The 25,832-nt window shown below is 42.0% G+C and overlaps 10 protein-coding genes across 10 annotated transcripts; 8 read left to right on the plus strand and 2 right to left on the minus strand.

Moving 5' to 3' along the window:
- Positions 1-2,681: 2,681 nt before the first annotated feature.
- Positions 2,682-3,270, plus strand: ATC70_013518 (uncharacterized protein; the record flags this gene model as incomplete). Its single annotated transcript, XM_064832682.1, has 3 exons — positions 2,682-2,684; positions 2,891-3,113; positions 3,176-3,270. The coding sequence occupies 3 exons, from the start codon at positions 2,682-2,684 to the stop codon at positions 3,268-3,270; spliced, it is 321 nt and encodes a 106-aa protein (XP_064675561.1).
- Positions 3,271-3,522: 252 nt separating this feature from the next.
- On the plus strand, positions 3,523-5,198 carry ATC70_013519 (uncharacterized protein; the record flags this gene model as incomplete). Its single annotated transcript, XM_064832683.1, has 6 exons — positions 3,523-3,603; positions 3,657-3,852; positions 3,909-4,030; positions 4,084-4,351; positions 4,410-4,551; positions 4,601-5,198. The coding sequence occupies 6 exons, from the start codon at positions 3,523-3,525 to the stop codon at positions 5,196-5,198; spliced, it is 1,407 nt and encodes a 468-aa protein (XP_064675562.1).
- Positions 5,199-5,264: 66 nt separating this feature from the next.
- On the minus strand, positions 5,265-7,134 carry ATC70_013520 (uncharacterized protein; the record flags this gene model as incomplete). Its single annotated transcript, XM_064832684.1, has 5 exons — positions 5,265-5,421; positions 5,474-5,856; positions 5,907-5,996; positions 6,058-6,217; positions 6,278-7,134. 5 exons carry the CDS (start codon positions 7,132-7,134, stop codon positions 5,265-5,267), a joined length of 1,647 nt encoding a protein of 548 aa, XP_064675563.1.
- Positions 7,135-7,968: 834 nt separating this feature from the next.
- ATC70_013521 (uncharacterized protein) lies at positions 7,969-9,927 on the minus strand (the record flags this gene model as incomplete). The annotated part of the gene is made up of 6 exons (XM_064832685.1): positions 7,969-8,220; positions 8,276-8,462; positions 8,521-9,287; positions 9,351-9,392; positions 9,456-9,776; positions 9,832-9,927. The coding sequence occupies 6 exons, from the start codon at positions 9,925-9,927 to the stop codon at positions 7,969-7,971; spliced, it is 1,665 nt and encodes a 554-aa protein (XP_064675564.1).
- Positions 9,928-11,716: 1,789 nt separating this feature from the next.
- Positions 11,717-14,673, plus strand: ATC70_013522 (uncharacterized protein; the record flags this gene model as incomplete). The annotated part of the gene is made up of 2 exons (XM_064832686.1): positions 11,717-11,821; positions 11,881-14,673. 2 exons carry the CDS (start codon positions 11,717-11,719, stop codon positions 14,671-14,673), a joined length of 2,898 nt encoding a protein of 965 aa, XP_064675565.1.
- Positions 14,674-15,051: 378 nt separating this feature from the next.
- ATC70_013523 (uncharacterized protein) lies at positions 15,052-16,188 on the plus strand (the record flags this gene model as incomplete). Its single annotated transcript, XM_064832687.1, has 6 exons — positions 15,052-15,104; positions 15,155-15,357; positions 15,412-15,639; positions 15,700-15,733; positions 15,794-16,052; positions 16,135-16,188. The coding sequence occupies 6 exons, from the start codon at positions 15,052-15,054 to the stop codon at positions 16,186-16,188; spliced, it is 831 nt and encodes a 276-aa protein (XP_064675566.1).
- Positions 16,189-16,295: 107 nt separating this feature from the next.
- On the plus strand, positions 16,296-17,593 carry ATC70_013524 (uncharacterized protein; the record flags this gene model as incomplete). Its single annotated transcript, XM_064832688.1, has 5 exons — positions 16,296-16,495; positions 16,543-16,624; positions 16,680-17,133; positions 17,195-17,308; positions 17,364-17,593. 5 exons carry the CDS (start codon positions 16,296-16,298, stop codon positions 17,591-17,593), a joined length of 1,080 nt encoding a protein of 359 aa, XP_064675567.1.
- Positions 17,594-17,943: 350 nt separating this feature from the next.
- ATC70_013525 (uncharacterized protein) lies at positions 17,944-18,999 on the plus strand (the record flags this gene model as incomplete). The annotated part of the gene is made up of 7 exons (XM_064832689.1): positions 17,944-17,976; positions 18,029-18,051; positions 18,118-18,244; positions 18,395-18,512; positions 18,571-18,727; positions 18,783-18,878; positions 18,933-18,999. The coding sequence occupies 7 exons, from the start codon at positions 17,944-17,946 to the stop codon at positions 18,997-18,999; spliced, it is 621 nt and encodes a 206-aa protein (XP_064675568.1).
- Positions 19,000-19,158: 159 nt separating this feature from the next.
- On the plus strand, positions 19,159-20,803 carry ATC70_013526 (uncharacterized protein; the record flags this gene model as incomplete). Its single annotated transcript, XM_064832690.1, has 4 exons — positions 19,159-19,581; positions 19,641-19,834; positions 19,911-20,341; positions 20,394-20,803. The coding sequence occupies 4 exons, from the start codon at positions 19,159-19,161 to the stop codon at positions 20,801-20,803; spliced, it is 1,458 nt and encodes a 485-aa protein (XP_064675569.1).
- Positions 20,804-22,782: 1,979 nt separating this feature from the next.
- Positions 22,783-25,453, plus strand: ATC70_013527 (uncharacterized protein; the record flags this gene model as incomplete). Its single annotated transcript, XM_064832691.1, has 4 exons — positions 22,783-22,829; positions 22,890-22,995; positions 23,052-23,924; positions 23,993-25,453. 4 exons carry the CDS (start codon positions 22,783-22,785, stop codon positions 25,451-25,453), a joined length of 2,487 nt encoding a protein of 828 aa, XP_064675570.1.
- Between the last annotated feature and the right edge of the window lie 379 nt (positions 25,454-25,832).

A 25,832-nucleotide genomic window follows, 5' to 3' on the forward strand; every position in this document is an offset into this window, starting at 1 on the left:
TCTGACTCAAGAGTTCCTTTTTGTTCGAAAGAGCTTTAGAAATGACGAATCTTGGACGCTCCCTTTAAGAATGTACTACTATCGATGTTGAAGCGGAGCAAGCTCCTTTCTCTACACTCTATCAACTATATTCGTTATGCTGTCTCTCATAAATTAAAATGAAAAGGATTGATAATCAGCCTCAAAAAAGAACAATAGAGAAATTTGTACACATCTATGACAGATGTCAAATGACAAATTCCTTTGTCATGTGTTTGGTTGGAATTCAATATACTCAGTCTTATGCTGTAGAACGTTAAGGAGTTTTATATTGAACATGATGATGAACGAATGAGAAGATAAATTCTGTTGCTACTCTAGAGTACTAAACTACATAGTAGTACATGGCTGTGAAAGTCCTATCCTTATGTGCAGTACACAGCGAAGTAGCTAGTGTAGATTCCATCAAATTATGAGACGACGTAATTCAGTTGCTACTTTGATCGATACGTTGCAGGAAATGTGATTCATTATGTGAGAATCCGAATATTGGGGACAAACTGACAGATGTGTATAGTATCAACATGATCAGACCTAAAAAAGCATGCTTGTTGACGTATTTGTAGAGGCTTTGAAGGCAGATACACGATATCTCTTTTCTACAAGCCAGCTTTTAGTAGTATACAAGCTGTTTGTTTCCTTAGCTCATTAAAATGCGCAGTAGCTGTTAAGATCCTTTCAAAAGGAAGTTTTAATATGCTGCTTGCGACGGCTTCAAACGACAGATACAGTCAAGCCACTTAGAAATGAGATTGTGTTCTTAACTGTGATGTATACAAGAGTTGAAACGAATTCTCGTAACTCAACGCAATAGACAAAGGTCATATTACGCACGCCTTTCTTTCGGCAAGTTCTTGACATGTGTATTGTGCATTTAATATACCATTATTTATTCCTCTATATTGAATTTACTATATAACTTCCCCTTTGTATGTAGAAAAAAACACCCAGGAACGAGCTAAAACGATGGGCTTGACTATTCTACGGTGCTCAATATCAATATAAATGAGAGCGATTCATGTACGGGCCTACATTAAACTGAAATTGCCTGATGCTGCTCGATTATATGCAAATCACAGCGAAATTAGAACGCATTTGAGCAGTAATTTCTCGTGTTACAAGCCGTTTGAGACTATCAGAATAGCATCAAACCATTGCTCTCGTCTAGCACTTACTTCCTGATACCTTTGCTCAACTTTTTTGGGATCGTCAAAAATTGACCAAAAAAGCATGAGGTATCCCTCATGGATTTTGACGAAAATCAAACGATCGCGTGTTTGGCCACAAAAATGAAGACTTCTACTATGGCATATATTGACTCAAAATGTTTGTATCGATCCAAAGCAATCCCTGAAACTTTGTTTGTAAGAGCTTGATTGGTAGGATTCTGACATTTTCGACAAAAACGTTAGTTCATGTTTTCTAATTTTGCTCTTTAAATTTATTCAAAACACTTCTTATGAGTAACACCGTTAGATGCGCTCTGAAAAGTACTCCAAGAAAACATAAAGGGGTTTGGAATGACCATTCCAGTTTATAGTCGAATTTGATAAAATAAGTCGAGGAAGTTGCGTTTCGATCAAAGATTAGCAAATGAGGAAGGAAATACTGAGCGGACTCTAAATCGATTTTGGCTCTCAAACGCATTTGCCACCTCTCCTATCCCTCTTCCACAGGTAATGAATGTTGTTGGGAGCATTTGAAAAGAAGATTTCGAATTGAAACGTACCACAGCATACCATAGATTGTTAGTCATGTTATTGCCGTGCATTTTGTGTATCAATACATCGTTTAGATTGTTGCAAATTGCTCATGAAGATGGCAAACGCCAAATTATCGCCCTTCTTCAAATTGTACATGCTACATGGATTGCCAACCTTGTTTGCTTAGAGAGGGCTACGAAAGGTTATTTGAAAAAAAAACGAGCTTGATTAACTTTGACGTTTGTGGCCGAGTGATGTTACATGTCAAAGATTAGTTTCATATCGTTCTGGTTAAAGGGGGCATGTTTATTCATCAAGGTCGATAAGTTAGTAATCATTAGTGAAGAGAACATTTTGAACTGATTCATGTAAAATTATCCAGTTTACTCCAATCCATAGCTTTATGTGAAGAAGATTGACTCGGTGAGCATGATGTTCATTTCATATAACGTCGACATAATCTAAAAGTGTACCATTCTAAATTCTATTCGCACCCATCATCACACCTATGCACATGTCAAATATATACGTAGTAAGCACTGCGAGTAATGCTATTTAAATTGATAGGGTTTTCGTCTACTTGACCAGTTGCTCAGAAACGTAAATAAGCTATTCGCAATGCCCATCTAACGAAGACATACATGTCGATACAAACGACTATTACGCTTTCCGGATTCGCTGAAGCTCAGTTAAGTTCTATACAAAACAGCACCATGCGTATTACCCATCAGTAACAAACAGACACGGCCAGCTTACGAGATGTCTGGTTCAATCCAATCACCATCCGGATGCTGGTTGATTTGGTCGCGAACAAATGTCGAAAAAAAAAAATTGAGTTTAAACAAATGGATCACTCGGGGCAGCCCAGACGATTTTTTCGAGGTTTAATAATACTCGCAAATCGTGTAAACCATGTAGTACCCCCTCTCTCCTTTCGCAATGGTATGTAGCATCTGAAAATCACTATACACGGCAATGTTGGGGAAGATGGACTAGATAGATAGATGGAATGATACAATGAATGGATTGCTATTGAGGGAGAGATGGATGTAGATTATCTAGTGGATGGATTGATTTTTTTTCTATTGGGGATTGGATGCAATTTTCAACAAGATCTGGTTGTATTAATCGCATTGCTATATCATTAGGTCAACATTCCCAAGACCCGTAACACCTACTGTAAGGGTTCCAAGTGCAGAAAGCACACTCCTCACAAGGTCACTCAATACAAGGCCGGTAAGGCTTCTCTCTTCGCTCAAGGTAAGAGACGTTACGACCGTAAGCAATCCGGTTATGGTGGTCAAACCAAGCCCGTTTTCCACAAGAAGGCCAAGACTACCAAGAAGATTGTCCTCCGTCTTGAGTGTACTGGTAAGTAACTAGCAAGTGCTTTATATAATGGATTTTGGTATTGATGCGACTTTTTGATGTAGCCTGTAAGTACAAGATGCAACTCGCCATCAAGAGATGTAAGCACTTCGAATTGGGTGGTGATAAGAAGACCAAGGGTGCCGCTCTTGTTTTCTAAATTGCCTTTTTACATATACAATCCATTTATTTTATCGTTCGTCAATTTACTTTTTTGTATCCATCGTTAAAATAAATCACTCGTTATGCAAATAACACCATGTTCGTTCATCTTGTTTTGTGCTTGTAATGTGCTTGTGAGAGCAGCTGAATTGTGTGGCTTTTTTAGCCCTGATTGACATGTCTCCTACAAAAAAATTGCTGATTTATTTCCTTTTTCATTTTTCTGTTTCAACTGTTTTCTTCTTTTCATATGAATTTAAAGGAACATTTAGACCAACAAAGGCTTGAAGGGCTTGTCGCAGAAACGACTCAAGAAGAGGCCCCTGAACAGGTAAACCTTGACAGCTAATCCATTAGCACGGCTCATTAATTCACAACTGACAGCCGGAAAAGAAGGAGACGAGCAAAGAGAGAGCAGCCAGAAAGAGACGAATGGCAGAGCAAAACCCTCACTATGTCGCTGCAAAGCTTGCTGCAAAGCAAAAAGAGATCCCACCCGAGAAACGACTTCGTAGAAGAAAGAGCAATGATTTTAGAGAGGTGGATGATATGCACACTGCTGTATATTTCTTTGAAGATGGTACCTGACGACACAACAACGCTTGACTTACAATCTTACTGACAAGCAGTGTATAGAAATGCGCAAAGTGAAGCCCTATTATTTCGAGTACAAATCATTTGCAAAGGGTCGTTGGTTGGGCCGTACATTGTTGGATGTTTTTGCGTCCGAATTTAGAGATCGTAGCGAAGATTACTATGTAAGTGTCTGCAGCTCTGCTCGATCTGATGTACTGACATGCTGATGATGTAGCGCTATGCAATTGAAAGAGGGCTACTTACAATCAACGGCAACCATGTTACAGTGGATGCAGTTCTCAAAAACGGCGATGTGATAGGACACAAGATTCATAGACACGAACCGCCTTGTACAGATCAGCCCATCAAGATTGTTTATGAGGATCAAGATCTCTTCGTTGTTGATAAACCTGGAGGCATGCCAGTTCATCCAGCAGGACGCTATAGACACAACACAATTGTGCATGTTTTAAAAAAGGAGCGCAATATACCCAAGCTTTATCGTAAGTGGCTATGGGGATTCCATTATATAACATATTCTCATCTGTGTCTTGTGTGTAGCCGCCAATCGACTTGATCTACCTACTTCGGGACTCATGCTAATCGCTAAAAATTCAGCTCGTGCACAGAAAATCGAACGAGAAATGTCTGCTGGTCTTATCAGAAAGCAGTATGTGTGTCGTGTGGATGGCAAATTTCCAGAGTAAGTGCGAGAAAGTGCTTCTATCGAGCTTATAGTCACAAAGCTATAGTAGTGAAATTACGTGCGAGGCACCCATCAAATGTATTTCGCACAAAATGTCCATCAACTACGTGCATGATGAGGGAAAGGCTTCCATCACCAAGTTTGAACGTCTCAGTTTCAACGGCAAGACGAGTGTGGTCCTATGTAAACCTTTGACAGGTCGCACACATCAAATTCGAGTTCATCTCAGATATCTGGGATATCCGATTTCCAATGATCCGTTGTATGGCAATGGCACATCTTGGTCACCATGGATGCGACCCGGCGAAAGAATGGTTGAAAAGGACGCCCGACTCTTGGTAGACAAACTCTTTGAATACTCTCCTATGGAGGAATGGGATGACCCTGATTCAGCAGCAGCAATAGCACCCACAACACTTGCTGATGGATCCATAGAAGAATTAGATGATACAAGATGTCAAGAATGCAGTGCATCTCTTGTTTTTGGTAAAAACTATGACCAGCTTTGCATATTTTTGCATGCTTGGAAGTACTCTTGCAATGGCTGGGAATACGAAACAGAATTGCCCTTCTGGGCCCAAGAAGATTTCGATGAAGACAATGCTCCTGCAAAGTATAAAAACTCGTTTATCGAGAATAAATAAGTTGATTAGCAAGAAAGAAAAAAGTTTTATTATTATTAAAAAAAAAAAAAAAAATCATAGAGTGTATCAGTCTGTTGTAGCTGTAACAGCAGGAGATTCTGAGATGTTGATTTTACTCTCAAAGTCTTGTGCCAGATTATCATCCTCATCCTGCTTTGGAGGATAATGGTTGACAGGATGTCTCTGCTGCTGTTGGTGCTGCGGTACAATGTGTGCTGCAAATCTAAATCCAAACTTAGACTCAAATGCCATTTCTGTAGATTCTGCACACTTACTGTGAGGGGTGATATTGAGGAAGATGATGAAGAGATGTGGAAGTCGAAACAGCAGGCGCAATGCCCAGCATGGTTTCTGGAGTAATAGGCATCATAGGTCTCATGGCGAATGCTGCCATGGGTGGGAACTCACGAGGTCTGACCATCTTTCGTTTGGCTGTCTGATTCTTCAACTTCTTTTGAGCAGGAGAGTCAGCAAAACGCACTTGAAGTGGTGCCGATGATCCCTCAATCGTGTGTCCATTGAATCTCTCGATGATGGCCGAAGCAGCCTCTCTGTCGGTCAATCTGGCAAAACCTACACCTCTGCTCATACCAGATTGCGGATCGCGCAAAATGCGGTTGGAAATGGTCTGATAAGGGTGGAACAGTTCCTCCAGTTTCTGCATTATAATGAGTAAAGTAACCTTCGATCACGCCTGTCTGAATTTACCTGTTCCGATGTATCCAAGGGTAAATTAGAAATGTAAATGTTGGTCGAGGTCTCATCCTGAAGATGGCGAAGTTTGGAGCTGAAGGATTCCTATTATAAAGCACGTTTCAGCTCATATATAAATGTGTGTCTCTCATACATCTGACTTTACCTGTCCAACTCGAGCAAAAGACGCCTGAAGACCGGCTTTGTTCAAGCCCTCGATCGCTTCCTCACATTCTTGTTCATTATTGAACATGGCAAATCCATAGCCCTTACATTCACCTGATTTTTGGTCAATAATTGCTTTGGAAGAAGCAATGCTGCCATATCTAAGCAAAAGGGTTTTAAATGGTTGTTTTGATACATTCCAAATTAAGAAAAGCACTTACACTTGGCACATTTCCAAAAATGATTCATCTGTAGTTGATGAAGACAATCCACGAACATAAATGTTATGCGTGTGATATGAGTTCACTTCAGCCTCCAATTGTTGCTGCAATTGTTGCTGTTGCTGCTGATGTAATTGATGCTGATGATGTTGATGTTGCATGTGTTGCTGATGTGGATGATGCTGATGTTGTGGTTGATGTTGATGATGATGCTTTTTATTGTGGTTGCTTCTATTATCTGGAGAGGTTTGGATAATATAAGGTCCCGGCAAGTAGTGTTGAGGAGGAGAGCCAGGAATCGAGCTGGTGCCGCTTAACACAGGTGAAGAGATATGAAGAGGAGGGAAAGGCTGAGCAGAGTGAGGTGGCAGCATGTAAGCATGAGTTGGTGGTGAGAGAGCTATACCTTGTTGATATTGAAAGTTGGGGCTAAAAGGTGGACTAGTAGGATTGATAGGAGGCGATTGAGGATGCAATGATGGAGAACCAGGATAGCTTTGATAGCCGTTCGAGAAATCATGATAGTACTGAACAGAGAATTGTGGGCTTAAAGGATAAACATACGTTGTGTAATTGACAGCAGGATCAGCGGAAGGATCATAATTTTGATTTGGGTCCATGTATGCAGCAGTAGTAGCACCATAAGGTGGATAATTTGGCGATGTGGGTGCAATAGGTATGTGGGGTTCAGGCGCAGAATCCTCTGTACATCCACCATGAGCATTTGCATTGGCATTTACCTCTTTACTGCTGCTACACTTGCTACTACTGCTACTACTGCTACTATGATTATTGTTACTAGTGCTGTTGCTGCTGTTATTGATTGCCCTGTTTGATTTCAATTCGGAGGTTGCCATGGTAAATTATATCTACACCGTTTTCTCTTTGTATTTTCTTTAAAGGTTCCTTTTTTCAAACAAAAAAAAAAAGGTATGGTACAGAAAAAAAAAATAGGAGGAAACGAACAATAAGAAATAGAAAGGGGAAAATAGACCAGAATCAGTTAAGATGTACTGAAAAAAAGGAAAAAAGGGATGACCAACCACACAGCGTCATCAGTTGTTTTTGTCATACTTCAAATCGTGATTCCCCGCTAAAGAAATGGTATGTAGCCTCGTTGTCTAATGTCTCTCAAATGGCCTCAGCAATCTCCTTGGATACAACGCATCATTGCATCCGATTGATACAATATCGGTTCAAGATTTGTTGTTGAAACAAATTAAAAAAACAGCTTGATTGTTGCTATGGTAACCAAGTGCAATGTTAGATGCTGATTGCATTAAACCTGGAATTTTATCATGGTATAGCACATTGCAAGACATTGCCCACAAAACGAAAACCAGGAAGCTGTTTGAATGGCTCGTATTGAGTTTCCCTTTTTGATGTATATCAAACTTGACACGTGGTAGCACATCAATGGCAAAGCCAGCGATCGAGTTGTTCACATATCACTGCTGGCACCACGGATGCAGAACATGCATCAGCATGACAGTTCATGGTGTATTGCTTTAATTAGATTGCATTGGAAGTCTACATGTTAACGCATCGTGTTGAACAAGAAACAATTTCTTCAAAGACACAGGCTAAAAAAGCTAATATAGATGTCGTTTTACTGCCATTGAATATAATGTTACGTTGCTCAAATGGTCACCAAGAAGATGTCTTGTTTATGAATCAAAAAATAAGCATATCTATGGGCGATACAAAATACGAGGTCCTTGAATCTTGGTTCTCTCCAATCTTTGTGGCAACACATGATCGTACATCATTTTCACCCATTGACATAACACTGGTCTTGTATCTCGAGGATCGATGATTTCAGGCATATCAAACAACTCGGCTGTACGTAAAGGCGATCTGACGGCTTCAAATTGAGCCATGATCTTTTCGTACAGTTCATTGCGTTTATCCCCTGCCTCATCCAGTTCACGACGATAGGCAGCCTATGGTATGTACAGTCAGTTGCTTGTTTGAAATCGAATATAGACATGGTCTTACATAAATGCCACCTTCTAAGGGTAGACTGCCCCAATCACCACTGGGCCATGCAATTCGCATATTAGGAACTCGGTTGTCTACAAAAGCGGCACCTGCTACACCAAATACTTTACGTAAAACAACGCTGAAATAAGGTACATCGCATTGATACAGAGCAGCTGTGAGTGTGGAACCATAGCGAATAGTGCTTGATATAAACACATTAGCAAGTTGCACAATCAGAAATTGACTCCAAATCTACTTACGCTTCCTTTTCAGCCAATGTACCCACAGCAAAACCAGCGTAATCTGCAAAATTGAGAATGGGAATACCGAATGTATCACACAAATCAATGTGTCTACGGAACTTATGGCAGCTAGAAGCAGAAATAACACTTCCCTTCAACGTACAGTCGAATGTGATGATACCAACAACATGGCCATGCATTCTGGCTAAACCACAGACAGCACCATCTCCCCAACGAGACCCAATTTCGAACCACGAATTATGATCAACAACACGTGTAAGGATATCTCGAACCTGGTACATTCTTTGACGACGCTTGGGTATAATAGACAGCAATTCATCATCTCTACGATTACAAGAGTCATCAGTGGCTACGTATGGTGGTAGTTCAAAGTTGTTGGTAGGCATGTAGCTCAAAAATCGACGGATTTGATTGAAACAATCTTGTTCATTGGATGCCAGATTGTCAATTGTGCCATTGGCTGTATGGATCAAGGCGCCACCAAGCGACTCTTTGGATACTGTCTCAAAAGTAGCGTTGGCTACAATGGGCGGCCCAGCAGCAAATAAAGAGCCAATGTCGTTTGCAACAACCGAAAAATGAGTCAATGTTGCTCGAGCAGCTCCCAGGCCTACTGCAGGTCCCAAAGCAGCTGCACACACAGGGATTTCAGACAAACTGCCAATCATATCATGCATGCCAAATAAAGGTGGTAAGTAAGTAGCCCCTTTCTCCAGCATAAGAGTAACAGATCCACCTCCGGAACTGCCGTCAATCAAACGGACCTAAAACATAAGCATGAATGTCAGTATAGGGCTGACTATTGAGCGATCTGTAGCTTGAATTACCATTGGGATCTTTAATTTACGAGCCAATTGCTCTGCGTACAACTAAAATGCATGGATCAAGTCTCAATATGAGCTGCGTTGATGGAAATCATTCGTGTGCCTTACCGATTTGCCCCACACGGCACCATCTGCATGACCACCACGAATAGCAAAATCATCAGCAGCCACAATCACATCTCTATTCTCGACTTTGCCTTTGCCGGCAACGAAATTGGCAGCTGTATAACTTTCGACGCTGCCATCTTTGTTGTATTTTGTATTGCCAGCAACACTTCCCACTTCAAGGAAACTGTCATGGTCGAGGAAGGCATCAATACGTTCACGCACCCATAATTTGCCAGTTGTTTTCTGCCGGATGTATCCTCTGTCGTTGGTATCAGCTGTGCGATTCTGTTTTTGACGACGTCTGATTTCGAGAATTTCATTCTATCAAGGGTGTGAGTTGACGATACCCATTAAAAAGCCATGCCATTGCATTTACTTTCCACTCTGATTTCTCAAGAGCTTCATCCTTGGTCGAGTTGGTAGGATCCAAATGATTTGCAATTGATTGGATTCTGTCTTTGGTATTTGTCATAGTAAATGTGCAAGTTTTAGAAGGGAAAGGGAGAGAAAAAAAAAAAAAAAGAAAGACAGAGAAGTTGCTTATATATAATATATGTGAGTGAAAAGAATAGTTGAGTGATTTGAAGCATAAACTTTAAAATGTCGTGCGAATGAGCTTGACTAAGGAAAATCTCGCTTGATACACACCAAAAGTTACACTAGGCACCAATGTAATTTGATATGCGTGAATGTTGAAACCTAACAACGACACTTTCAGTACAGAGCGCTTGCACGACCTGTAAATCTAGGGTTCACGTTGCAAATAGCACACGCTGTTTTGAATAAAGCATCTAGCCTCAAAATTCGCATTGAAGTGGGCACGTTGCAACGATTATATCTATCGGATATTAAGATACGCAAAAAAAAAAAAGTAGCAAGGCAAAAGTAGAGAGCTTTTTCATTCGCAACCCTTTTTCTATGAGCCTCGAAAATGTCTATTACGTTCATGGTAAGGATGGCATCGCTATTGCCATCAATCCATAGACGTTTAACCCCCCGGTTGAGATATACTCCAGATTGGACAGATTTGATCAAAAATCAACTTCCTTCACTTATGTTGCTAGATTGACTATGTAAATGTTGATGATTGCCCTATGCTTTCTAATACATCCTGGAAGTACTTTTCAAGCTGCATCCGATGTTGTTACTCATAAAAAGTGTTTTGAATAAATTTAAAGAGCAAAATTAGAAAATATGAACTAACGTTTTTGTCGAAAATGTCAGAATCCTACCTATCAAGTTCTTACAAACAAAGTTTCAGGGATTGCTTTGGATCGATACAAACATTTTGAGTCAATATATGCCATAGTAGAAGTCTTCATTTTTGTGGCCAAACACGCGATCGTTTGATTTTCGTCAAAATCCATGAGGTTATCCCTCATGTTTTTTTGGTCAAATTTTGACGATTCCCAAAAAAGTTGAGCAAAGGTATCAGGAAGTAAGTGCTAGACGAGAGCAATGGTTTGATGCTATTCTGATAGTCTCAAACGGCTTGTAACACGAGAAATTACTGCTCAAATGCATTCTAATTTCGCTGTGATTTGCATATTTTAGAGCATCCAGAGGTCATGTTGGCATGTTCTCTGCTCGTTTACAAATGGATCCCATTGATACAGACCTGGTGCTCATAACAAAGTCAGATACACAGTTACAGGTCGTTTATATAGGCTCTCACTTGATGACGAAAGGCCAAAAAGTCGAAATCTGACGTATACGAGTGCGATGCCTGAAGCATGTCAGAAATCACATTTGATATGGCAGCTCCTACCAACATCTGGTCCGCAGTGCTATACTAATGACAGTATTCAAGCGTGATTCCGAATAAAAATCTAGCTTGAAGAGAGTTCTAAACACAAATCAAAAGGCCTGGATGCTTTGATCTTGAGTCATCTTTTTATTGAGATGGGACTATGATCGCTTCCCTTTTTGAATGGTTTACAGACACTTGGATGCTGAAAGCGATATGCTACATTTAATATGCAGATTTCAGCATAAATTCAAGAATGCTGCAGGAATGGAAAGCCTCTATAGCTGGATGGCAATACATTTTGCTGGTTCCTTCAATTAATTTAGCAATTTAAAAGACAGTTTCATCTTGTTGAAATCCTCACTCTTATAAATTGTATCACGAGTTTTTCCAGGTCCTTTATACCTTCTTCTTTCTCTCGTAAAGCACACGTTTAGCTCATCCTTTTACCTTCTTGTTTTCATCCCGCTTTGATACCCCAGGTGCCCCTTCTTTTGATTACTCAACGCCGAAGATGGATTACTTTGCCAAATTCAAAAAGCGTATAGCACCTCCCAAGGCACCACCTACCAGTGCTATGCAACTTGCTAAATTCCACAAGTATTGGGAGTACGTCCATGTAAGTAGAGGTACACCTCTGGTCAAGTTTCAGAAGCATTGACAGGTAGCATCCTGTAGAATATCTTTGTCATGGATGATCGAAAAGCCAATATACATGTCCAGCAAACCGAGATCCCTTCCAAATTACGGCAAATGGTAGATTTACTTGTAGATGAAGAAGCAAGACAGGAAGACAATACAACTGGCCTATGCATGGAGTACTTTTTGAAGCATGGAGTGCTGCAATACCTTGTGACGACAGCCGAGAAAGCAGATTATCCAGTTGGTATTCGTGGTGAAGCCATTCAAATGATCAACAACTTGATTGAGCTACTGGACGACCGGTTTTTAGTGCACAATGCAGTCCACAAACCCACCATCAAGCTTTTACGGTTCTGTGTTTTGGATGATCGACAAAGCGAGCTTTACAGCGACAGTTTAGTGGATTTGATGTACACCATCTGCTCCAAGATCCATGGTTTCCCGGCCTTGTTGAATGTCTTTTTCCACGACAAACACTGGCTGACAACACCGCAGAAGAACACAGCCGCCGATCACCCAACAGCAACAACAACAGCAGCACTGCCGTCTTCCATGCTATCCGAGGCAACGAGTACAGCAGCAGCTGAACCACACGAATACGAGTTCCTGCTGTTTACGTATCTATTGCGTTTTGTGCATCGTGAAGGAAGATCGGGCGACTATGCACGCACTGGATTGCTGTTCTTGATGGAGATGGCAGACGGTCAATTGGGCGATTTTATACTGGAATCTGATTTTGCAACAATCATGGCCGCTGGACTCGGTGCTTTGTATTCTCAACTACCCAGGAAATTGATTGTCAGAGATGAAATCGAGCAAATCTACTCGAATCCAACATCCTATCTACTAGGACAAGACAACTTGGAAGACGGCAATAGCAGCATGCGATTTCCTGTGGGCATTGGTGCAGAATATTCCAATTCACCAGAATTCAAGTATCAATTGGACTCATTCCTCAAGTTGCTCGAGTTTTGTCAGGATGTACTCACTCGTTGCCCCAATCCCGCCATCTGTATATCGCTCTTGAACAGCGTACGCACTATATTCTTGGAAAATATCCTGTATCCATCTATTTTAGAGTGCTCCGACATGGATGGATCGTCCGTTGCTGTCATTAGCTACATTGATTTGATACTGCAAACACTGCAACAAGATGACCTGTCCAAGGTGGTGGTGGGCTATCTAATGGACGACGAAGAGGCCGCCAGCGGTATTCTGACAGGCATCAAGAAACTGGACATTGGCAACAATGAGAATACAGCCTCGCCCAACCGATCGTCCACTCATTTTACACTGAAGGATCTCATCTTTAGTCGCCTTAAATCCAACTCCCAAACCACCGTTATTGCCACGCTCAAACTGCTCAAGACCTTGATAACACAGCACTGCCATTACTCTCTTGGATTGCTGTCCATCACGCCCGATACCACCAAAAACGCCATCATCATATCCCACCATCTGCGCGAAGTTGAGCTCTACTTTTCGCTCATTATTGCTATCGATGCTGCGCATGCTGAGGATGTGCTTGCTTGCGGATATGAAGATTACCTGCGTGATGTCGAGATGACCCTTGATAATGACTGGTGCTATCAGAATTCAAGACCTGTTGGCGATGCAGCTGACGATCGCGTGCGTGGAAGAGCAGAGCCACCAAAAGCCAAGCGTAGAAGAAGCTTCAAATACGGTCAGCGTGATACGAGAGACGTGGAAGACGAGAATGAAAAGAGAGCCAGACAGAGCAGACAAGACAGCATCAAGCCTTGCTCACTTGTACGACATCGAGTCAGATCGACTGATCCCCTCATGCAAATCTTGCTGAGCTTACTGAGCCATTTCTTTACTCAATCTTCGGAACTCAATTTAGCATTAACGGGTGTTATCTCTGCCTTGGCTCTGTGTCCATATCGTAGCCTCGAAGGCTGGATCGCATTCAGTGAAAGCGATCGCACCAACCGAGATGATGTCTTGGTCTTGAATTCAGATGGCCAGCCAGCTGTCAGTCAAACCAAGGTACGCCGACAAGACATTTACGCTAGTTTTGAGACAAGCACACCAGTGGACGATGACGACGACGATGATGATCGCTCCGTTGACTTTGGCGCAGAGAGAGAATCCAGCAAAAAGACAATCCCCACCTACTTCAAGTCCTACCCACCCTTCTTCACACTGTTGCGCACCTTGACACAGCAAGTGGATTACTACAGATCAGAGATCCAGACATTTGATAAGCTATTGGAGGAGCGTCGCAATGCCCTTATTGCTGGAGAAGTGTCTTTCCTCGATAAACGAATTGTATCACCATCCAGTAGCACTTCTACCTCTATGAATAGTCATCGAGCACAGCAATTGAATACCAGTATCTTGAACAGAAGACCGTCCATCTTGCGACCATCGCTCTCCACAGACCCTTACACGCCTGTATTGAGTCCCTCTTCGTCCGCGTCGACAGCACTGGGCTCAAGCCCTCGCATCTCCGCACAACCGCCACCTGTTCCATCTGTCAACATGAATGTCATACTCAACAACCCCATGTCTCCCCTGACCATGCACGTGAGAAAAACATCAACGATGCGTATCCAGCCTTTATTCCCTTCCAATTTTGTTAATGACAAGGAGGAGCCCATTCTGGATCTCAATGACGAAGACGAGCACACGTTTGCGCCCAAGACAGCCGATCCATCACGTCCCAAACGCCTTGATAAGAGCACTGAAATTACCCTCTCCATGCTGTTGAATAATGTGGTCATCCTGGAAGAGGCCATCAAGGAGCTGGTGGCATTGATGCAGGTCAGATGTAGTTTGGGCATTGACAAGGTCGCCTATGTGTAGGCTGATAATGGCTAATAAAACGTACCATGCTTTTTCTCATGCAAAATAAGTTTGTTTCTAGTAGTGTAACGCTATCCCTTTGTGGAACCCGAGAAAAGCGTCTAAACAGCCCAAATCAAACAAGATAAGGCACATGTGTGTCTAAAACGGTGCTACCATCAGAGTTTGTCACCAATGCTAAAATAAATCGATGATTGTCTGCCAAATAAACATCAAACTTACGACTTGATGTATCGCCGGAATACGTCCATTTTTCTCACACACACACACACACACACACACGTATCGAAACAGGCTTATATAAAGCCTAAAATGAAACCCTGATTTCTATCTCTCTTTTTCTTCTTTTTTCTTTATATCTCTATACGTATTTTAATAATGACAGGACAAAGACTCTCTGGTAAGGTGGCTATTGTGACAGGTGCTGCTGGGTAAGTGAGGAATCTCTGCCGGCAACTGGCATACTGACCGTGTAGTGCAGTGGTATTGGTTTTGAAACTGCAGTCTTGTTTGCCAAAGAAGGTGCCAAAGTAGTATGTGCTGATGTGAATGAAAAGGGCGTCCAAAACACGGTTACCAAGATCTCTGAACTCGTCGGCAGTGGTGTCGCTATTCCATTCAAGGCAGACGTCTCCAAAGAGGATCAGGTCAAGGCCCTGGTAGAAAAGGCAGTGGAGGCATATGGTAGGTAATGGGCGACGCTCAAATGCTGCAGAAAGTCTCATGCTGTTTATCAAGGCAAACTCGACATCATGTTCAACAATGCAGGCATCATGCACCCAGAGGACGACAATGCCCTCAATACAGAAGAACGCATCTGGAACCTGACCATGGACATTAACGTGAAGGGCGTTTGGTTTGGCTGCAAACATGCTATCATCGCCATGCGTAAGAGTGGAGGTGGATCTATTATCAATACAGCTAGTTTCGTTGCATTGATGGGTGCTGCCACCCCTCAATTAGCCTGTAAGTGTTTCAAACTCTAATTTCTAGTCTCCATACGCTGAAAATACATTCACTATACAGATACCGCATCCAAGGGCGCAGTGTTGGCCATGACGTGAGTAACTAAACAAGCTGGGAAATATAGCGCCAGCACTGACTTGTATTTTTCCTATAGTCGAGAACTTGCTATGGTGCATGCGCGTGAGAACATTCGATTCAACTCACTCTGTCCTGGTCCTATCCGTACTCCCTTGCTGATGGATTTCTTAAACACAGAGGAAAAGAAGCAGCGTCGCTTGGTTCATGTGCCTCAGGGCAGATTTGGTGAGGCCATTGAGCAAGCCTATGGTGCACTCTTCTTGGCATCCGATGAGAGTTCCTTTGTTACAGGCACTGATTTCCGCGTTGATGGTGGTTTATCCAATGCCTATGTTGTAAGTGCACACTTGTATTTGTCATTCAAATGATCCACAATGACTAACATGTATGCAATTTGTCATCCAACGCTGTCTATAGACACCTGAAGGCGAACCCACTGGCACCGTACCTACTAATTTCGCGGATCTCTAAAGTGTGAATGTTATATAAAAAAAAGTTTTGAAGGATAGCAATGCAATCACTCTCTTTTTTTTTTTTTTTTTTTTTTTATCTTACTTTGCTTTGTTATAAAATAAACTATGGCTTCAACCAACACTGAAGATATCGAATCGCAAAAGATGCAATTCATAGACATTCGCTGCCAAGATGTGGACAATTGTTCATTTGATGCTTGGTATCCACATTTCAAATCGCACACATTCAAGTCAAAGATCCTCCCTCTGAGCCAGGCGTTTGTGGATTATTTAAACGCTGAGGGCATTTATCTGCCAGAAGATGGGTAAGTCTTACAACGACTCAAGTGTATGAAGCTCATGCATTGCATAGTCAACCTATAGCCGCTAGCATCGAGGAAATCGACTCTGACGAAGAAATCACCGAGTTTCCCAATGCTCATGATGACAACAAGGTAAAGATCAAGCAACGCACAACATGACATGCCATCTTAAGACGTGTGCACTTAGATACCACACTTTCCTGAAGTCGAAAAAGAAATCAGAGAAGCTATATACGAATTTGAAGGAGCTGTGTTCCCCAAACTGAATTGGACGTCGCCCAGAGATGCAGCCTGGATCTCAGCTACGCAATCATTGAAATGCACATCGCCATTCGACGTATTTCTGCTACTCAAGTCATCAGACTTTATCAACCATGACTTGAACCATGCCTATGAGCATTGCATAGATATCCAAGATAGAGACGATCAAAAGACCCAGTTCAACCTAGTGCTAAGAAAGTGGTACGACTTGCAGCCCTCCATGGAATTCAGATGCTTTGTAAAGAACAAGGAAATCATTGGCATCACTCAAAGGGACATGAACTTTTACCCTTTCTTACTGGAGATACAGCAGGATATCGAGCAATCCATTTACGAATTTTTTGAGGATGTTGTTCGTGAGGGCTTTGAAAGCACACACTGTAAATGGAGCTCCATGGAGATTTTGAAGCAAGAATGACTGACAGTCTTTTTGAATGCTAGATGTCTTTGATGTATATATCCAGCGTAGCAATAGTAAGGTGTACCTTGTCGATTTCAACCCTTTCAGTCCAACCACCGATGCTCTGCTATACAGTTGGAATGAGCTAATGTCATGTAAGTGAATGTGATGTGTGTTGTCGATACGCTTCATGCTCATTCTCTCCAACAGTTGATGTGGATAAAGATCAGCCTCATATTAGACTTGTCGAATCACAAGCAGAAGCCAATTCACTGGCATGTAACGCACCCAAATTTGCCACCAACATGATTCCTAAAGACGTGATTGACCTGTCGTCTGGCAAATCCATTGCAGAATTCGCAGAAGAGTTTGAGAGAGCAATGAAAAAGACAGAGAACGGGGAATATAGCGATACGGACAGCAGCGATGATGAGGAATAGACGTTTTGATCATAGTTGTAAGCGAATAAAGTGTGTTTGTTTAAAGGTACTCTGGCACTTTGATTTGATGTGAGATCAAGTTTCCAACAATATATACGCATTTGCCTTTAGCTACAGCAATAGCAATCTATCAAAAGCGCATCAAATGCGACATGCATGAATATAGTAACCTGTAATACAACTACTCAGATTCGGCATTTCGACACATTTGTTATTGAGCGGCTTGTGAGTATACAAAGTTCACCTGATTGTGCGACAAAATAGGAGTTGGTAGGCCTATTTGGTCATCTTTTCCTTTTTCACAGTTTTTCTTCCTTCTTCTTTATCTTTTCATTTTTATTTTTAATATCATGGCATCCGGACGTAAGAAAGTGCTTTTAAAGGTAGAGGGTATGGGCATTTCGTCTACTTAACCGAAACTAACGCATAGCAAAGGTTATTATTCTCGGTGACAGTGGGTAAGTGGAGCGGCTTTGCTCTGATCATCATCATGAGCACACACACTCAAGCACTCTCAATAACAGTGTTGGCAAGACATCGTTGATGAATCAGTACGTCAACAAAAAGTTCTCCAATCAATATAAGGCTACTATCGGTGCCGATTTCTTGACCAAAGAAGTCTTGGTTGATAATCGCTTGGTCACTATGCAGGTATATATATAAAAAAAAAAAAAAAAAAAAAAAAAAAAAAAAAAAAAAAAAGCGTGTTGGTGTTTGGAAAAGACAAAACAACAGACACCATCATCTCGCTGATGCTATAGAAAGAGGGCTGCATTTTAAACACACAAACACATTTGCTAGATTTGGGATACAGCAGGCCAGGAACGTTTCCAGTCATTAGGTGTTGCGTTCTATCGAGGTGCTGACTGCTGTGTGCTTGCATACGATGTCAACAACATCAGAAGTTTCGAGTCATTAGGTACTGGCTACATAAGCTGCCCATATCTGTGCCTAACACAACTGCTTATCGTTTGCAGATCAATGGAGAGATGAATTTCTAGTCCAAGCATCACCCAGAGATCCCGATCGTTTCCCATTTGTATTGTTAGGTAATAAGATTGATGTTGAAGAGAGCAGAAGAATGGTATCTCAGAAGCGTGCCATGGCTTGGTGCCAGTCAAAGGGCAATGTCCCGTAAGTGATCCTGCGAGACACGTTGATCTACGGCGTCTCATCTGTTGTGATCTAGTTATTTTGAAACTTCTGCAAAGGAGGCCATTAACGTTGAGCAGGCATTTCAAACCATTGCAAAGAATGCTCTATCTCAAGAGACCGATGTAGATATGTAAGTAGTCGACTCAGTTACCTGTTTTTGATGCTGAACCATCCCTTTTGTTAGTGATTTTCCTGATACCATCCAAATACCTAGTGGAAGACAAGAGCAAGATCCTGGATGTGCTTGTTAAATATGCAACAATGAGCATTGGCTTAATGAGTCACATTGAAACAGCGATTAAAACACTGGTCTCTTTTAATAAATTGAATTGCCCTTCATAGCACATCTCTTCCCTTTTTCCTGCCTCGTAATTTTGTCTTTGCAGTCAAGCTCTACACTGATTTTTAGCATGTCGAATCGTTCATCATTTGAGCAACCACAAGAGGAAATTGCACCTACCAACAATCAACTACATGTAGACAAAGCATCTACGCAGGATACACCAGTAAAGCAGGACGAGAAAGTCGAAGCTGCCAAAGCAAACGATGAGGCTCCACTGCCAGATTTTGAAGACACAACTGCACTTGGCTCGGAGACAGCAGATAATGACGACTTTTCTATGAATGATGCAGATGAACCATCTCAAACCAACGATCCCGATTTTGATGAGTTTGGCGAATTTGACGATGGATTTGTGGATGCTGCAGACAATGACGATGATGACTTTGGAGACTTTGATGATTTTGAACAAGCAGAAGAGACGATAGAGTCTATGAATGGAGAGGAGAAAGAGGAAGAAGAGCCTAAAACACCCACAGAAGCCGAGCTATATGTAAGCAATCCTTATGCGTTGTTCATGGAGACTGTGCTCATGCCTCGATCTTTGTATAGGTTGATGTATTAGAAAACAGGCCGAATGATATTCGTGGGTTTATAGATGGTTATTTGGATCGCATGTGGGGAGACGCATCGGATGGCAACAAGAACATAGATGAACAGCAAGAAGAAGAAGAAGAAGCAGACTTTGTGTCCTCGCCCTTGGACCAAGACGAAAATGCCACAGACATCTTGAATACACCTTGCAGGTAAAAAGAAATCAAATTTCAGAGCTGATACATGAATTACGTTCTGAGTGTTTGTTTGTGTGTGTACGGTTTCTAGTCGTGATTTATGGAGCAAACTTTCCCGTGATACAGTGTTCTATAATCCAATGACAGGCTCAGTGGGCCAGTTTCAATGGACAAGATCAGAAACCAACAAAGCTTATTTGAATGCCTTGGGCGTCACCTTTAATTTTGAAGAGAAATCACCAACAGCCATGCACTCGCCTACTGGACATACAGCGACATCGCATGCGACCACCAAGAAGAGGCAGACGGCCATGGTGGACGGGAAGCGATCCGTGACACCAGGATCAGCGCCTTCCTCGCCGGATGCAGCACAAACACACACTCGATCTGCATCGGCCACCGGCGGACTAAGAGTAGTTACTGCAAAAATGGATGAAGGCGCTAAAGAAGCTAAAAAGGAGGCAGAGCAAGAAATGGAGCTAGACATTGATATTGCTAGAGCATATTGTGAATTAACAGAAGGTAATAGCTGTTCCATGTGAAGCTGATGTTCGTCTATTGATACCCATGTTAGAAACTATTCGAGTATTCCCTGATGTCAAACTAAACGCCATGGTGATTGAACTAAACCGACTGCAGAAACAGGCAGCCGATTACCTTGACAACCTGTTGGATCAAAAAGAGCAACTCAAGATGGATGCAGAGACGTACAATGACCTGATCAGCTGTATTGTGGGCCATGCACAACGACTACATGTTCAAACAAAAGACGCAAGCCCTGCCATGGTGTCCAAAAAGAAGAAGGCGAATGGTACATTCTCAAACCTCATGAGAAGAAAAACGACTGCTAGTAATCCGCAGCAAAGTGTTTCCATGGGAGGTGGTGTTGTGGGTGTCAAACAACAAGCGCCAACACCCAAAAGAACAGTGTCTTCCGCTGCTCATGTACCTACCATGAATGACACTAGTAGACGATCCATGTAACCCCTCGCTTCTTTTTATATATATATATATACACCTAATACTTACACGCAATCTCTACACTTTTAAGCAACAACTGATGTAAATCTACTTGATCTCCTATCGTCGTTTCTCTCGTTCTTTAATAAATCCTATATCACATGCAGTGGATTTTCACGCATGAGAGGCATCTATGCAAAAGTAGATCTATCGTTGATTGCTCACAGTTGATCAAATAGCATTGAAACGTCATACGTTTACAAATGACAGTTATCCTGATGAGCATGGCATTTGTTCAGTTCATCAGATTATAAGATAGACACAATGCCTAAAGCAGAGCCATCTATTATAGACATTTCGAGTTATTGTCTTGCTTTTGTTTCTTTGTGTCAGACATTAGGTGCAGCTTATCTTTCTGTTTCCAATCAGTGTAGCAAATATCTTACACATTCAGCTTCTAAACAAAAAACTTTGATGCTTAGGTAATCGATCTCCTTTTAATCTATAGCAACACAATAGCCAACCTTAATTCCAAGACAATCATCGATTGTCAGAGGCAAGATGTTCAATGCCTGTAGAAGAGGATAAAATGATATGCCCTTTTTCATAAAGCACATCCCTAGTGTTCATTGCATTAATCTAACAATGCTAATCAAGACAAATGAAAAGCGTGGTATTTTTTCGCACTATTTATGAATGGGCATGTTTGACAGGATGATTTACCTCATCATGAGCTCTTGCTGTTCGGGTCCCACACAGTCTAAATGTTACATATTCAAAAAGGTTGACAGGTAATCCATCTGTAGTACATGACTGCAATATGCCAACCCTCTCTCAGAGTCTCTACTAAAGATTGTGTCCGTCAGTTGTATGATCACATCCATAAATGCAGCGGAAAAGAGAATCTGCGCCTTCAACCATGATATTCAGGAACAGGAAAGAAGGAAAGAAAAGGCTAGAATGCCATCAAAAAAGGTCAATTCGATGGATTGACTGAAATTGTTAATCATGAGTCATCAGTGGCAATTTTTAATTGTATGAAATGTTCCATGTCAACGTTACATTACGTGGATAAACGTAGTGAACCCTACTCTGTCCGGTTAAGGCTATTTCTCGTAACTGAGGAAACCAACAAGTGGAGACATGGATCGCGGGATGAATTTTTCGTTCTGCTCTCTTTGACATTTGACATGGAAAATGCTTCTGTCTCTTAATGTTACTATGGCAGATTTGGCATAGCATACAATAGTGTCATATAGGCTTTTTCTTAGATGAAATATCACTTCCAAGTTTTGTCTAACCTACCTTGATTATCTATTAAAAATATATTCGGTCCATGGAATGTAATCAATCTGCGCTAGAATAGAACAAACGATTTAAATCTGATGTTTCATTGCAATCGATAGTTTAAGAAACCAATGGCAAGCGGTCAAGGCGATCTCTCTCGAATAAAATGGTATAATCGTATGACTGTGTTTAGTTTTTGACACTTGTAATGCTACTTTATAACAAGCAAAAGAGCACATTTTTTTTTGCCAACAAGCTAAGCAGAGAACACATTTACAACATGCTTAAATCAAGAAAACATAATGCACTGGATGATCAAAACCCCTAAATGGTCCCTACAATAACTACGGCAACATGATGCCAAACTTTGATACCTCGGAAACCGAGAATTCTTCGCAGTGAATTCTAAATGTCGCAACATGATTGACTAGTCCGTCGCTACGGCCAACTATGTGCAGTGGCACCATAGAACATCCCACATATGAATACCCCACATTTCCTATTGGGGAATTCATGACGTGAAATTCAAAGAGTGTGGGCTTGATGAGGTTCAAACTGGACTTCAAGACCCATCTCCCGTATTCCCCCCTTCTCTTCCTCTTCTTCTTCTTTTTCAGCTTCTGGAGATCCCCCCCCCCTACTTTTTAAGCTTATCTCCTCTTTCTCCTTCTCCCCTTTTTCGTATGATCCTACATTTCTTAGAGTAAGAGATTAGAATGACAGAACAAACAGAACATAAACGACAACGTGTTAGCAAGGCATGGTAAGCACACAACACAGATATTTAAAAGTGAGTTTGTTCTAACCATGCTATTTTATTCAGCGAACAATGTAGACGAAAGAAAGTGAAATGTGATGGCTCATCGCCCTATTGCAACAATTGCAGCACACTGGGATTGCAATGTCACTATAAAGAATCCACTAAAAAAGTAACTGGCTATCATCAACTGTGCTGGCATGTGCTAAACTTCATTTCAATTCATAGAGAGGACCTCCAAAAGGCTACATTGAGGCGATTGAAGGCAGATTGCATAGACTAGAGGCATTGCTAGGTAGCATTGTGCAAGAAGATGATCCTCGCTCGCAGGCCATCATTGCAGAACTGAATGCCCCTTTAGAAACTGCTTATGGCGAGTTGGTCAGACCTCGCCCCATGCGAAGAGAGACGCTATCCGGCTACGAAGCTGAATGTGGGCCATTGACATCAACAGAGCCTATGGTAAAGCATGAGGACGATCACTCTACACAGCGCCACCAGCAGCAACTATCAATCAAAGATGGCAACGACTCTGATGAATCAAACAACATTGGCAACCTGTCTATCGATGAAAGCGGTCAGCTTCGTTATTACGGCAAATCCTCTGGTTTTTACATGCTGAAAAGCAGCAAGAACTTTCAGAACAGAGCCTTTCAGTTCAACTCGAGAGAGTACAAGCAACTTGGACATGATGCGCCTTCTCCTACACTGCCCTTTGTTGTCGACCCCTTTGAACTACCACCCAAAGATCTGTCTGACCATTTGCTAGAACTGTATTTCAGCTATTTCTACCCACTATTACCCATCTTGCACAAGAAATCATTCATGGAATCAATGAACGATGACAGCAAACCCTCGCCTCCACACATTCTACTGAACGCTATATACGCCGTTGCTTCTCGTGTATCACCTGATGAGCGAGTGCGATCTATTGCTTCCAAACCTGAAACAGCGGGCGATGTCTTTTTTGAGAGAGCTCGTATGCTGCTTGACTTGGAGTGGGATAGCTTCAGAGTGTACACCGTGCAGTCGCTCTTACTGATGAGCAGCCATCAGAACGGCGCGTTGAAAACGACTCGTGGATGGCTCTACAGTGGCATGGTAAAATGTTGTTTTGAAATGCGTATTAATAATCATGACTCACGCAAACATTTGTTTTTATTACACAGGCTATCCGCATGTCTCAGAATCTAGGTCTTCATAGAAACTGTGACAGTTGGGATCTGACAGACACCGAGAAAGAAGACAGAAAGCGTGCATTCTATTGCTGCTTTGTACTAGATAGATTATCGTGCGCCATGCACGGCAGATCGCCCATGATTGACGAAAGAGACTACGACACACCCTACCCATCCGAAAACGACCAAGACGACATGGATCGCACGCCCAGAATCATGGAAAACTTTCACTATCTTATCAAGATTTGCGAGATATTAGGCGATGTAATTCGAGAGCTTTACATGGTCAAGGGCAGAAAGCAGCTATCGGTCATGTCTACGCCAGACAGCATCGTCTCGTCACTGGATAAAAAGCTCAACAAGTGGATGTCCAAGCTGCCGCCTAGTTTGCAGTATCGACCACCCAATACAAGACTGAATGAGCGTGCACCCGCCCCATCACTTGAATTGTGCCAATTACACATGCTGTTCTACACAACACTTATTCTGATGCATAGACCTTTCATTCCCGGCCCAGCTCAGACTGTAGCGCCTTCTGTTTTCCCATCTGCTTCCATCTGCACCTTTGCAGCCAACAAGATTTTGGACATTACGGAATCCCTGATGGCTGAGGGCCGCTTGAAGAATGTCAACAACTACACGCTCTTTTTCATGTTTACTGCTGGTATTATCTTTATCTACAATGCCGCCTCGTCTGACTCAATGTTTGCATTTGAGGCCAAGATCAGCATCAACAAGATCATGCGGGCCATGGACGAAGTGGAAAAGACTTGGATTACATCTGCCCGCCACTGCAACATTCTGGGGGCTCTCGCTGGCCTGAGAGACATTGATCTGGAATGCGTAGATGAAAGTTATACGAGATCCATGTTGAACAAGCAACAAGCAGCATCTGCTCCTCCAGCTTCCATTGCGGTGCCTAATTCTCCTGAGCCTGAGGTCCTGTCAACGCCTAATGACTTTCAACGCATAGAAGAAAAATACTACATGGGCAGTGGCAGCATCAGCAGCAACAAATCGCCCAGCGTTGATCTATCACCCGAACTACCCCAATCATCAATCCAACATTCCGGCTTACAGCAACAGCAGCAACATCAACAGCAACAACAGCCCATGCAACAACAACAACAGCAGCAGCAGCAGTTTGATGATGGCTCGTTTGATCCAAATAGCACGGCGTTCTGGGGAGTACCCATGTCCTTTGATATCGATGAGTGGAACAGTTACTTTAGTAATCAAAAGGGACAAAATTCCATTCCTGGTGCTAATCCAGCAGACGCTGCGCCCATATTCTCATCGCCTCCACTTCAACAGCAATCACAACAACAAAATGATTTTATGCCAGTGCCATTAACGCAAGACCGACCACCACAAACTCAAAGGCAGTACAGCAATAGCAATCCCTCATCAAATAGTAGCAATAACATCCAAATGCCTATTTGGACTGACTAGCTGTGTGTTTCATGTCCACTCTCTCTACTCTCGCTCTCTCTCTCTCTCTCTCTCTGTAATTAAGCATCTCAATCTCTTTTTTTTTCTTTTCTTATCTCATCTCTTACCTTTTTTTGTATTAATAAATTTACCATATATATTTCTTTCCTATTAGCATTCTCTTTTTTCTAAAAGGAGTTGCTGAAAAATGTGGGGTTGTCTAGAGATGTGTCTGTGTGTAACAAATGGAGTACTTCCCGAGGGAACAACCTTGTTCTTTAGTTTGAAAGAGGAGATCAAATTGGGACAAATCGGTAAAGCTGACAAAACTGATCGCCACCTTCTTTCTCGCAATTTATAGCCTTACATTGCAGTTGTATTTGTCAAGGAAAATGCATGT

This window comes from Mucor velutinosus (assembly GCF_035048745.1).
Source record: "Mucor velutinosus strain NIH1002 chromosome Unknown tig00001577, whole genome shotgun sequence".
NCBI classification, from domain to species: domain Eukaryota; kingdom Fungi; phylum Mucoromycota; class Mucoromycetes; order Mucorales; family Mucoraceae; genus Mucor; species Mucor velutinosus.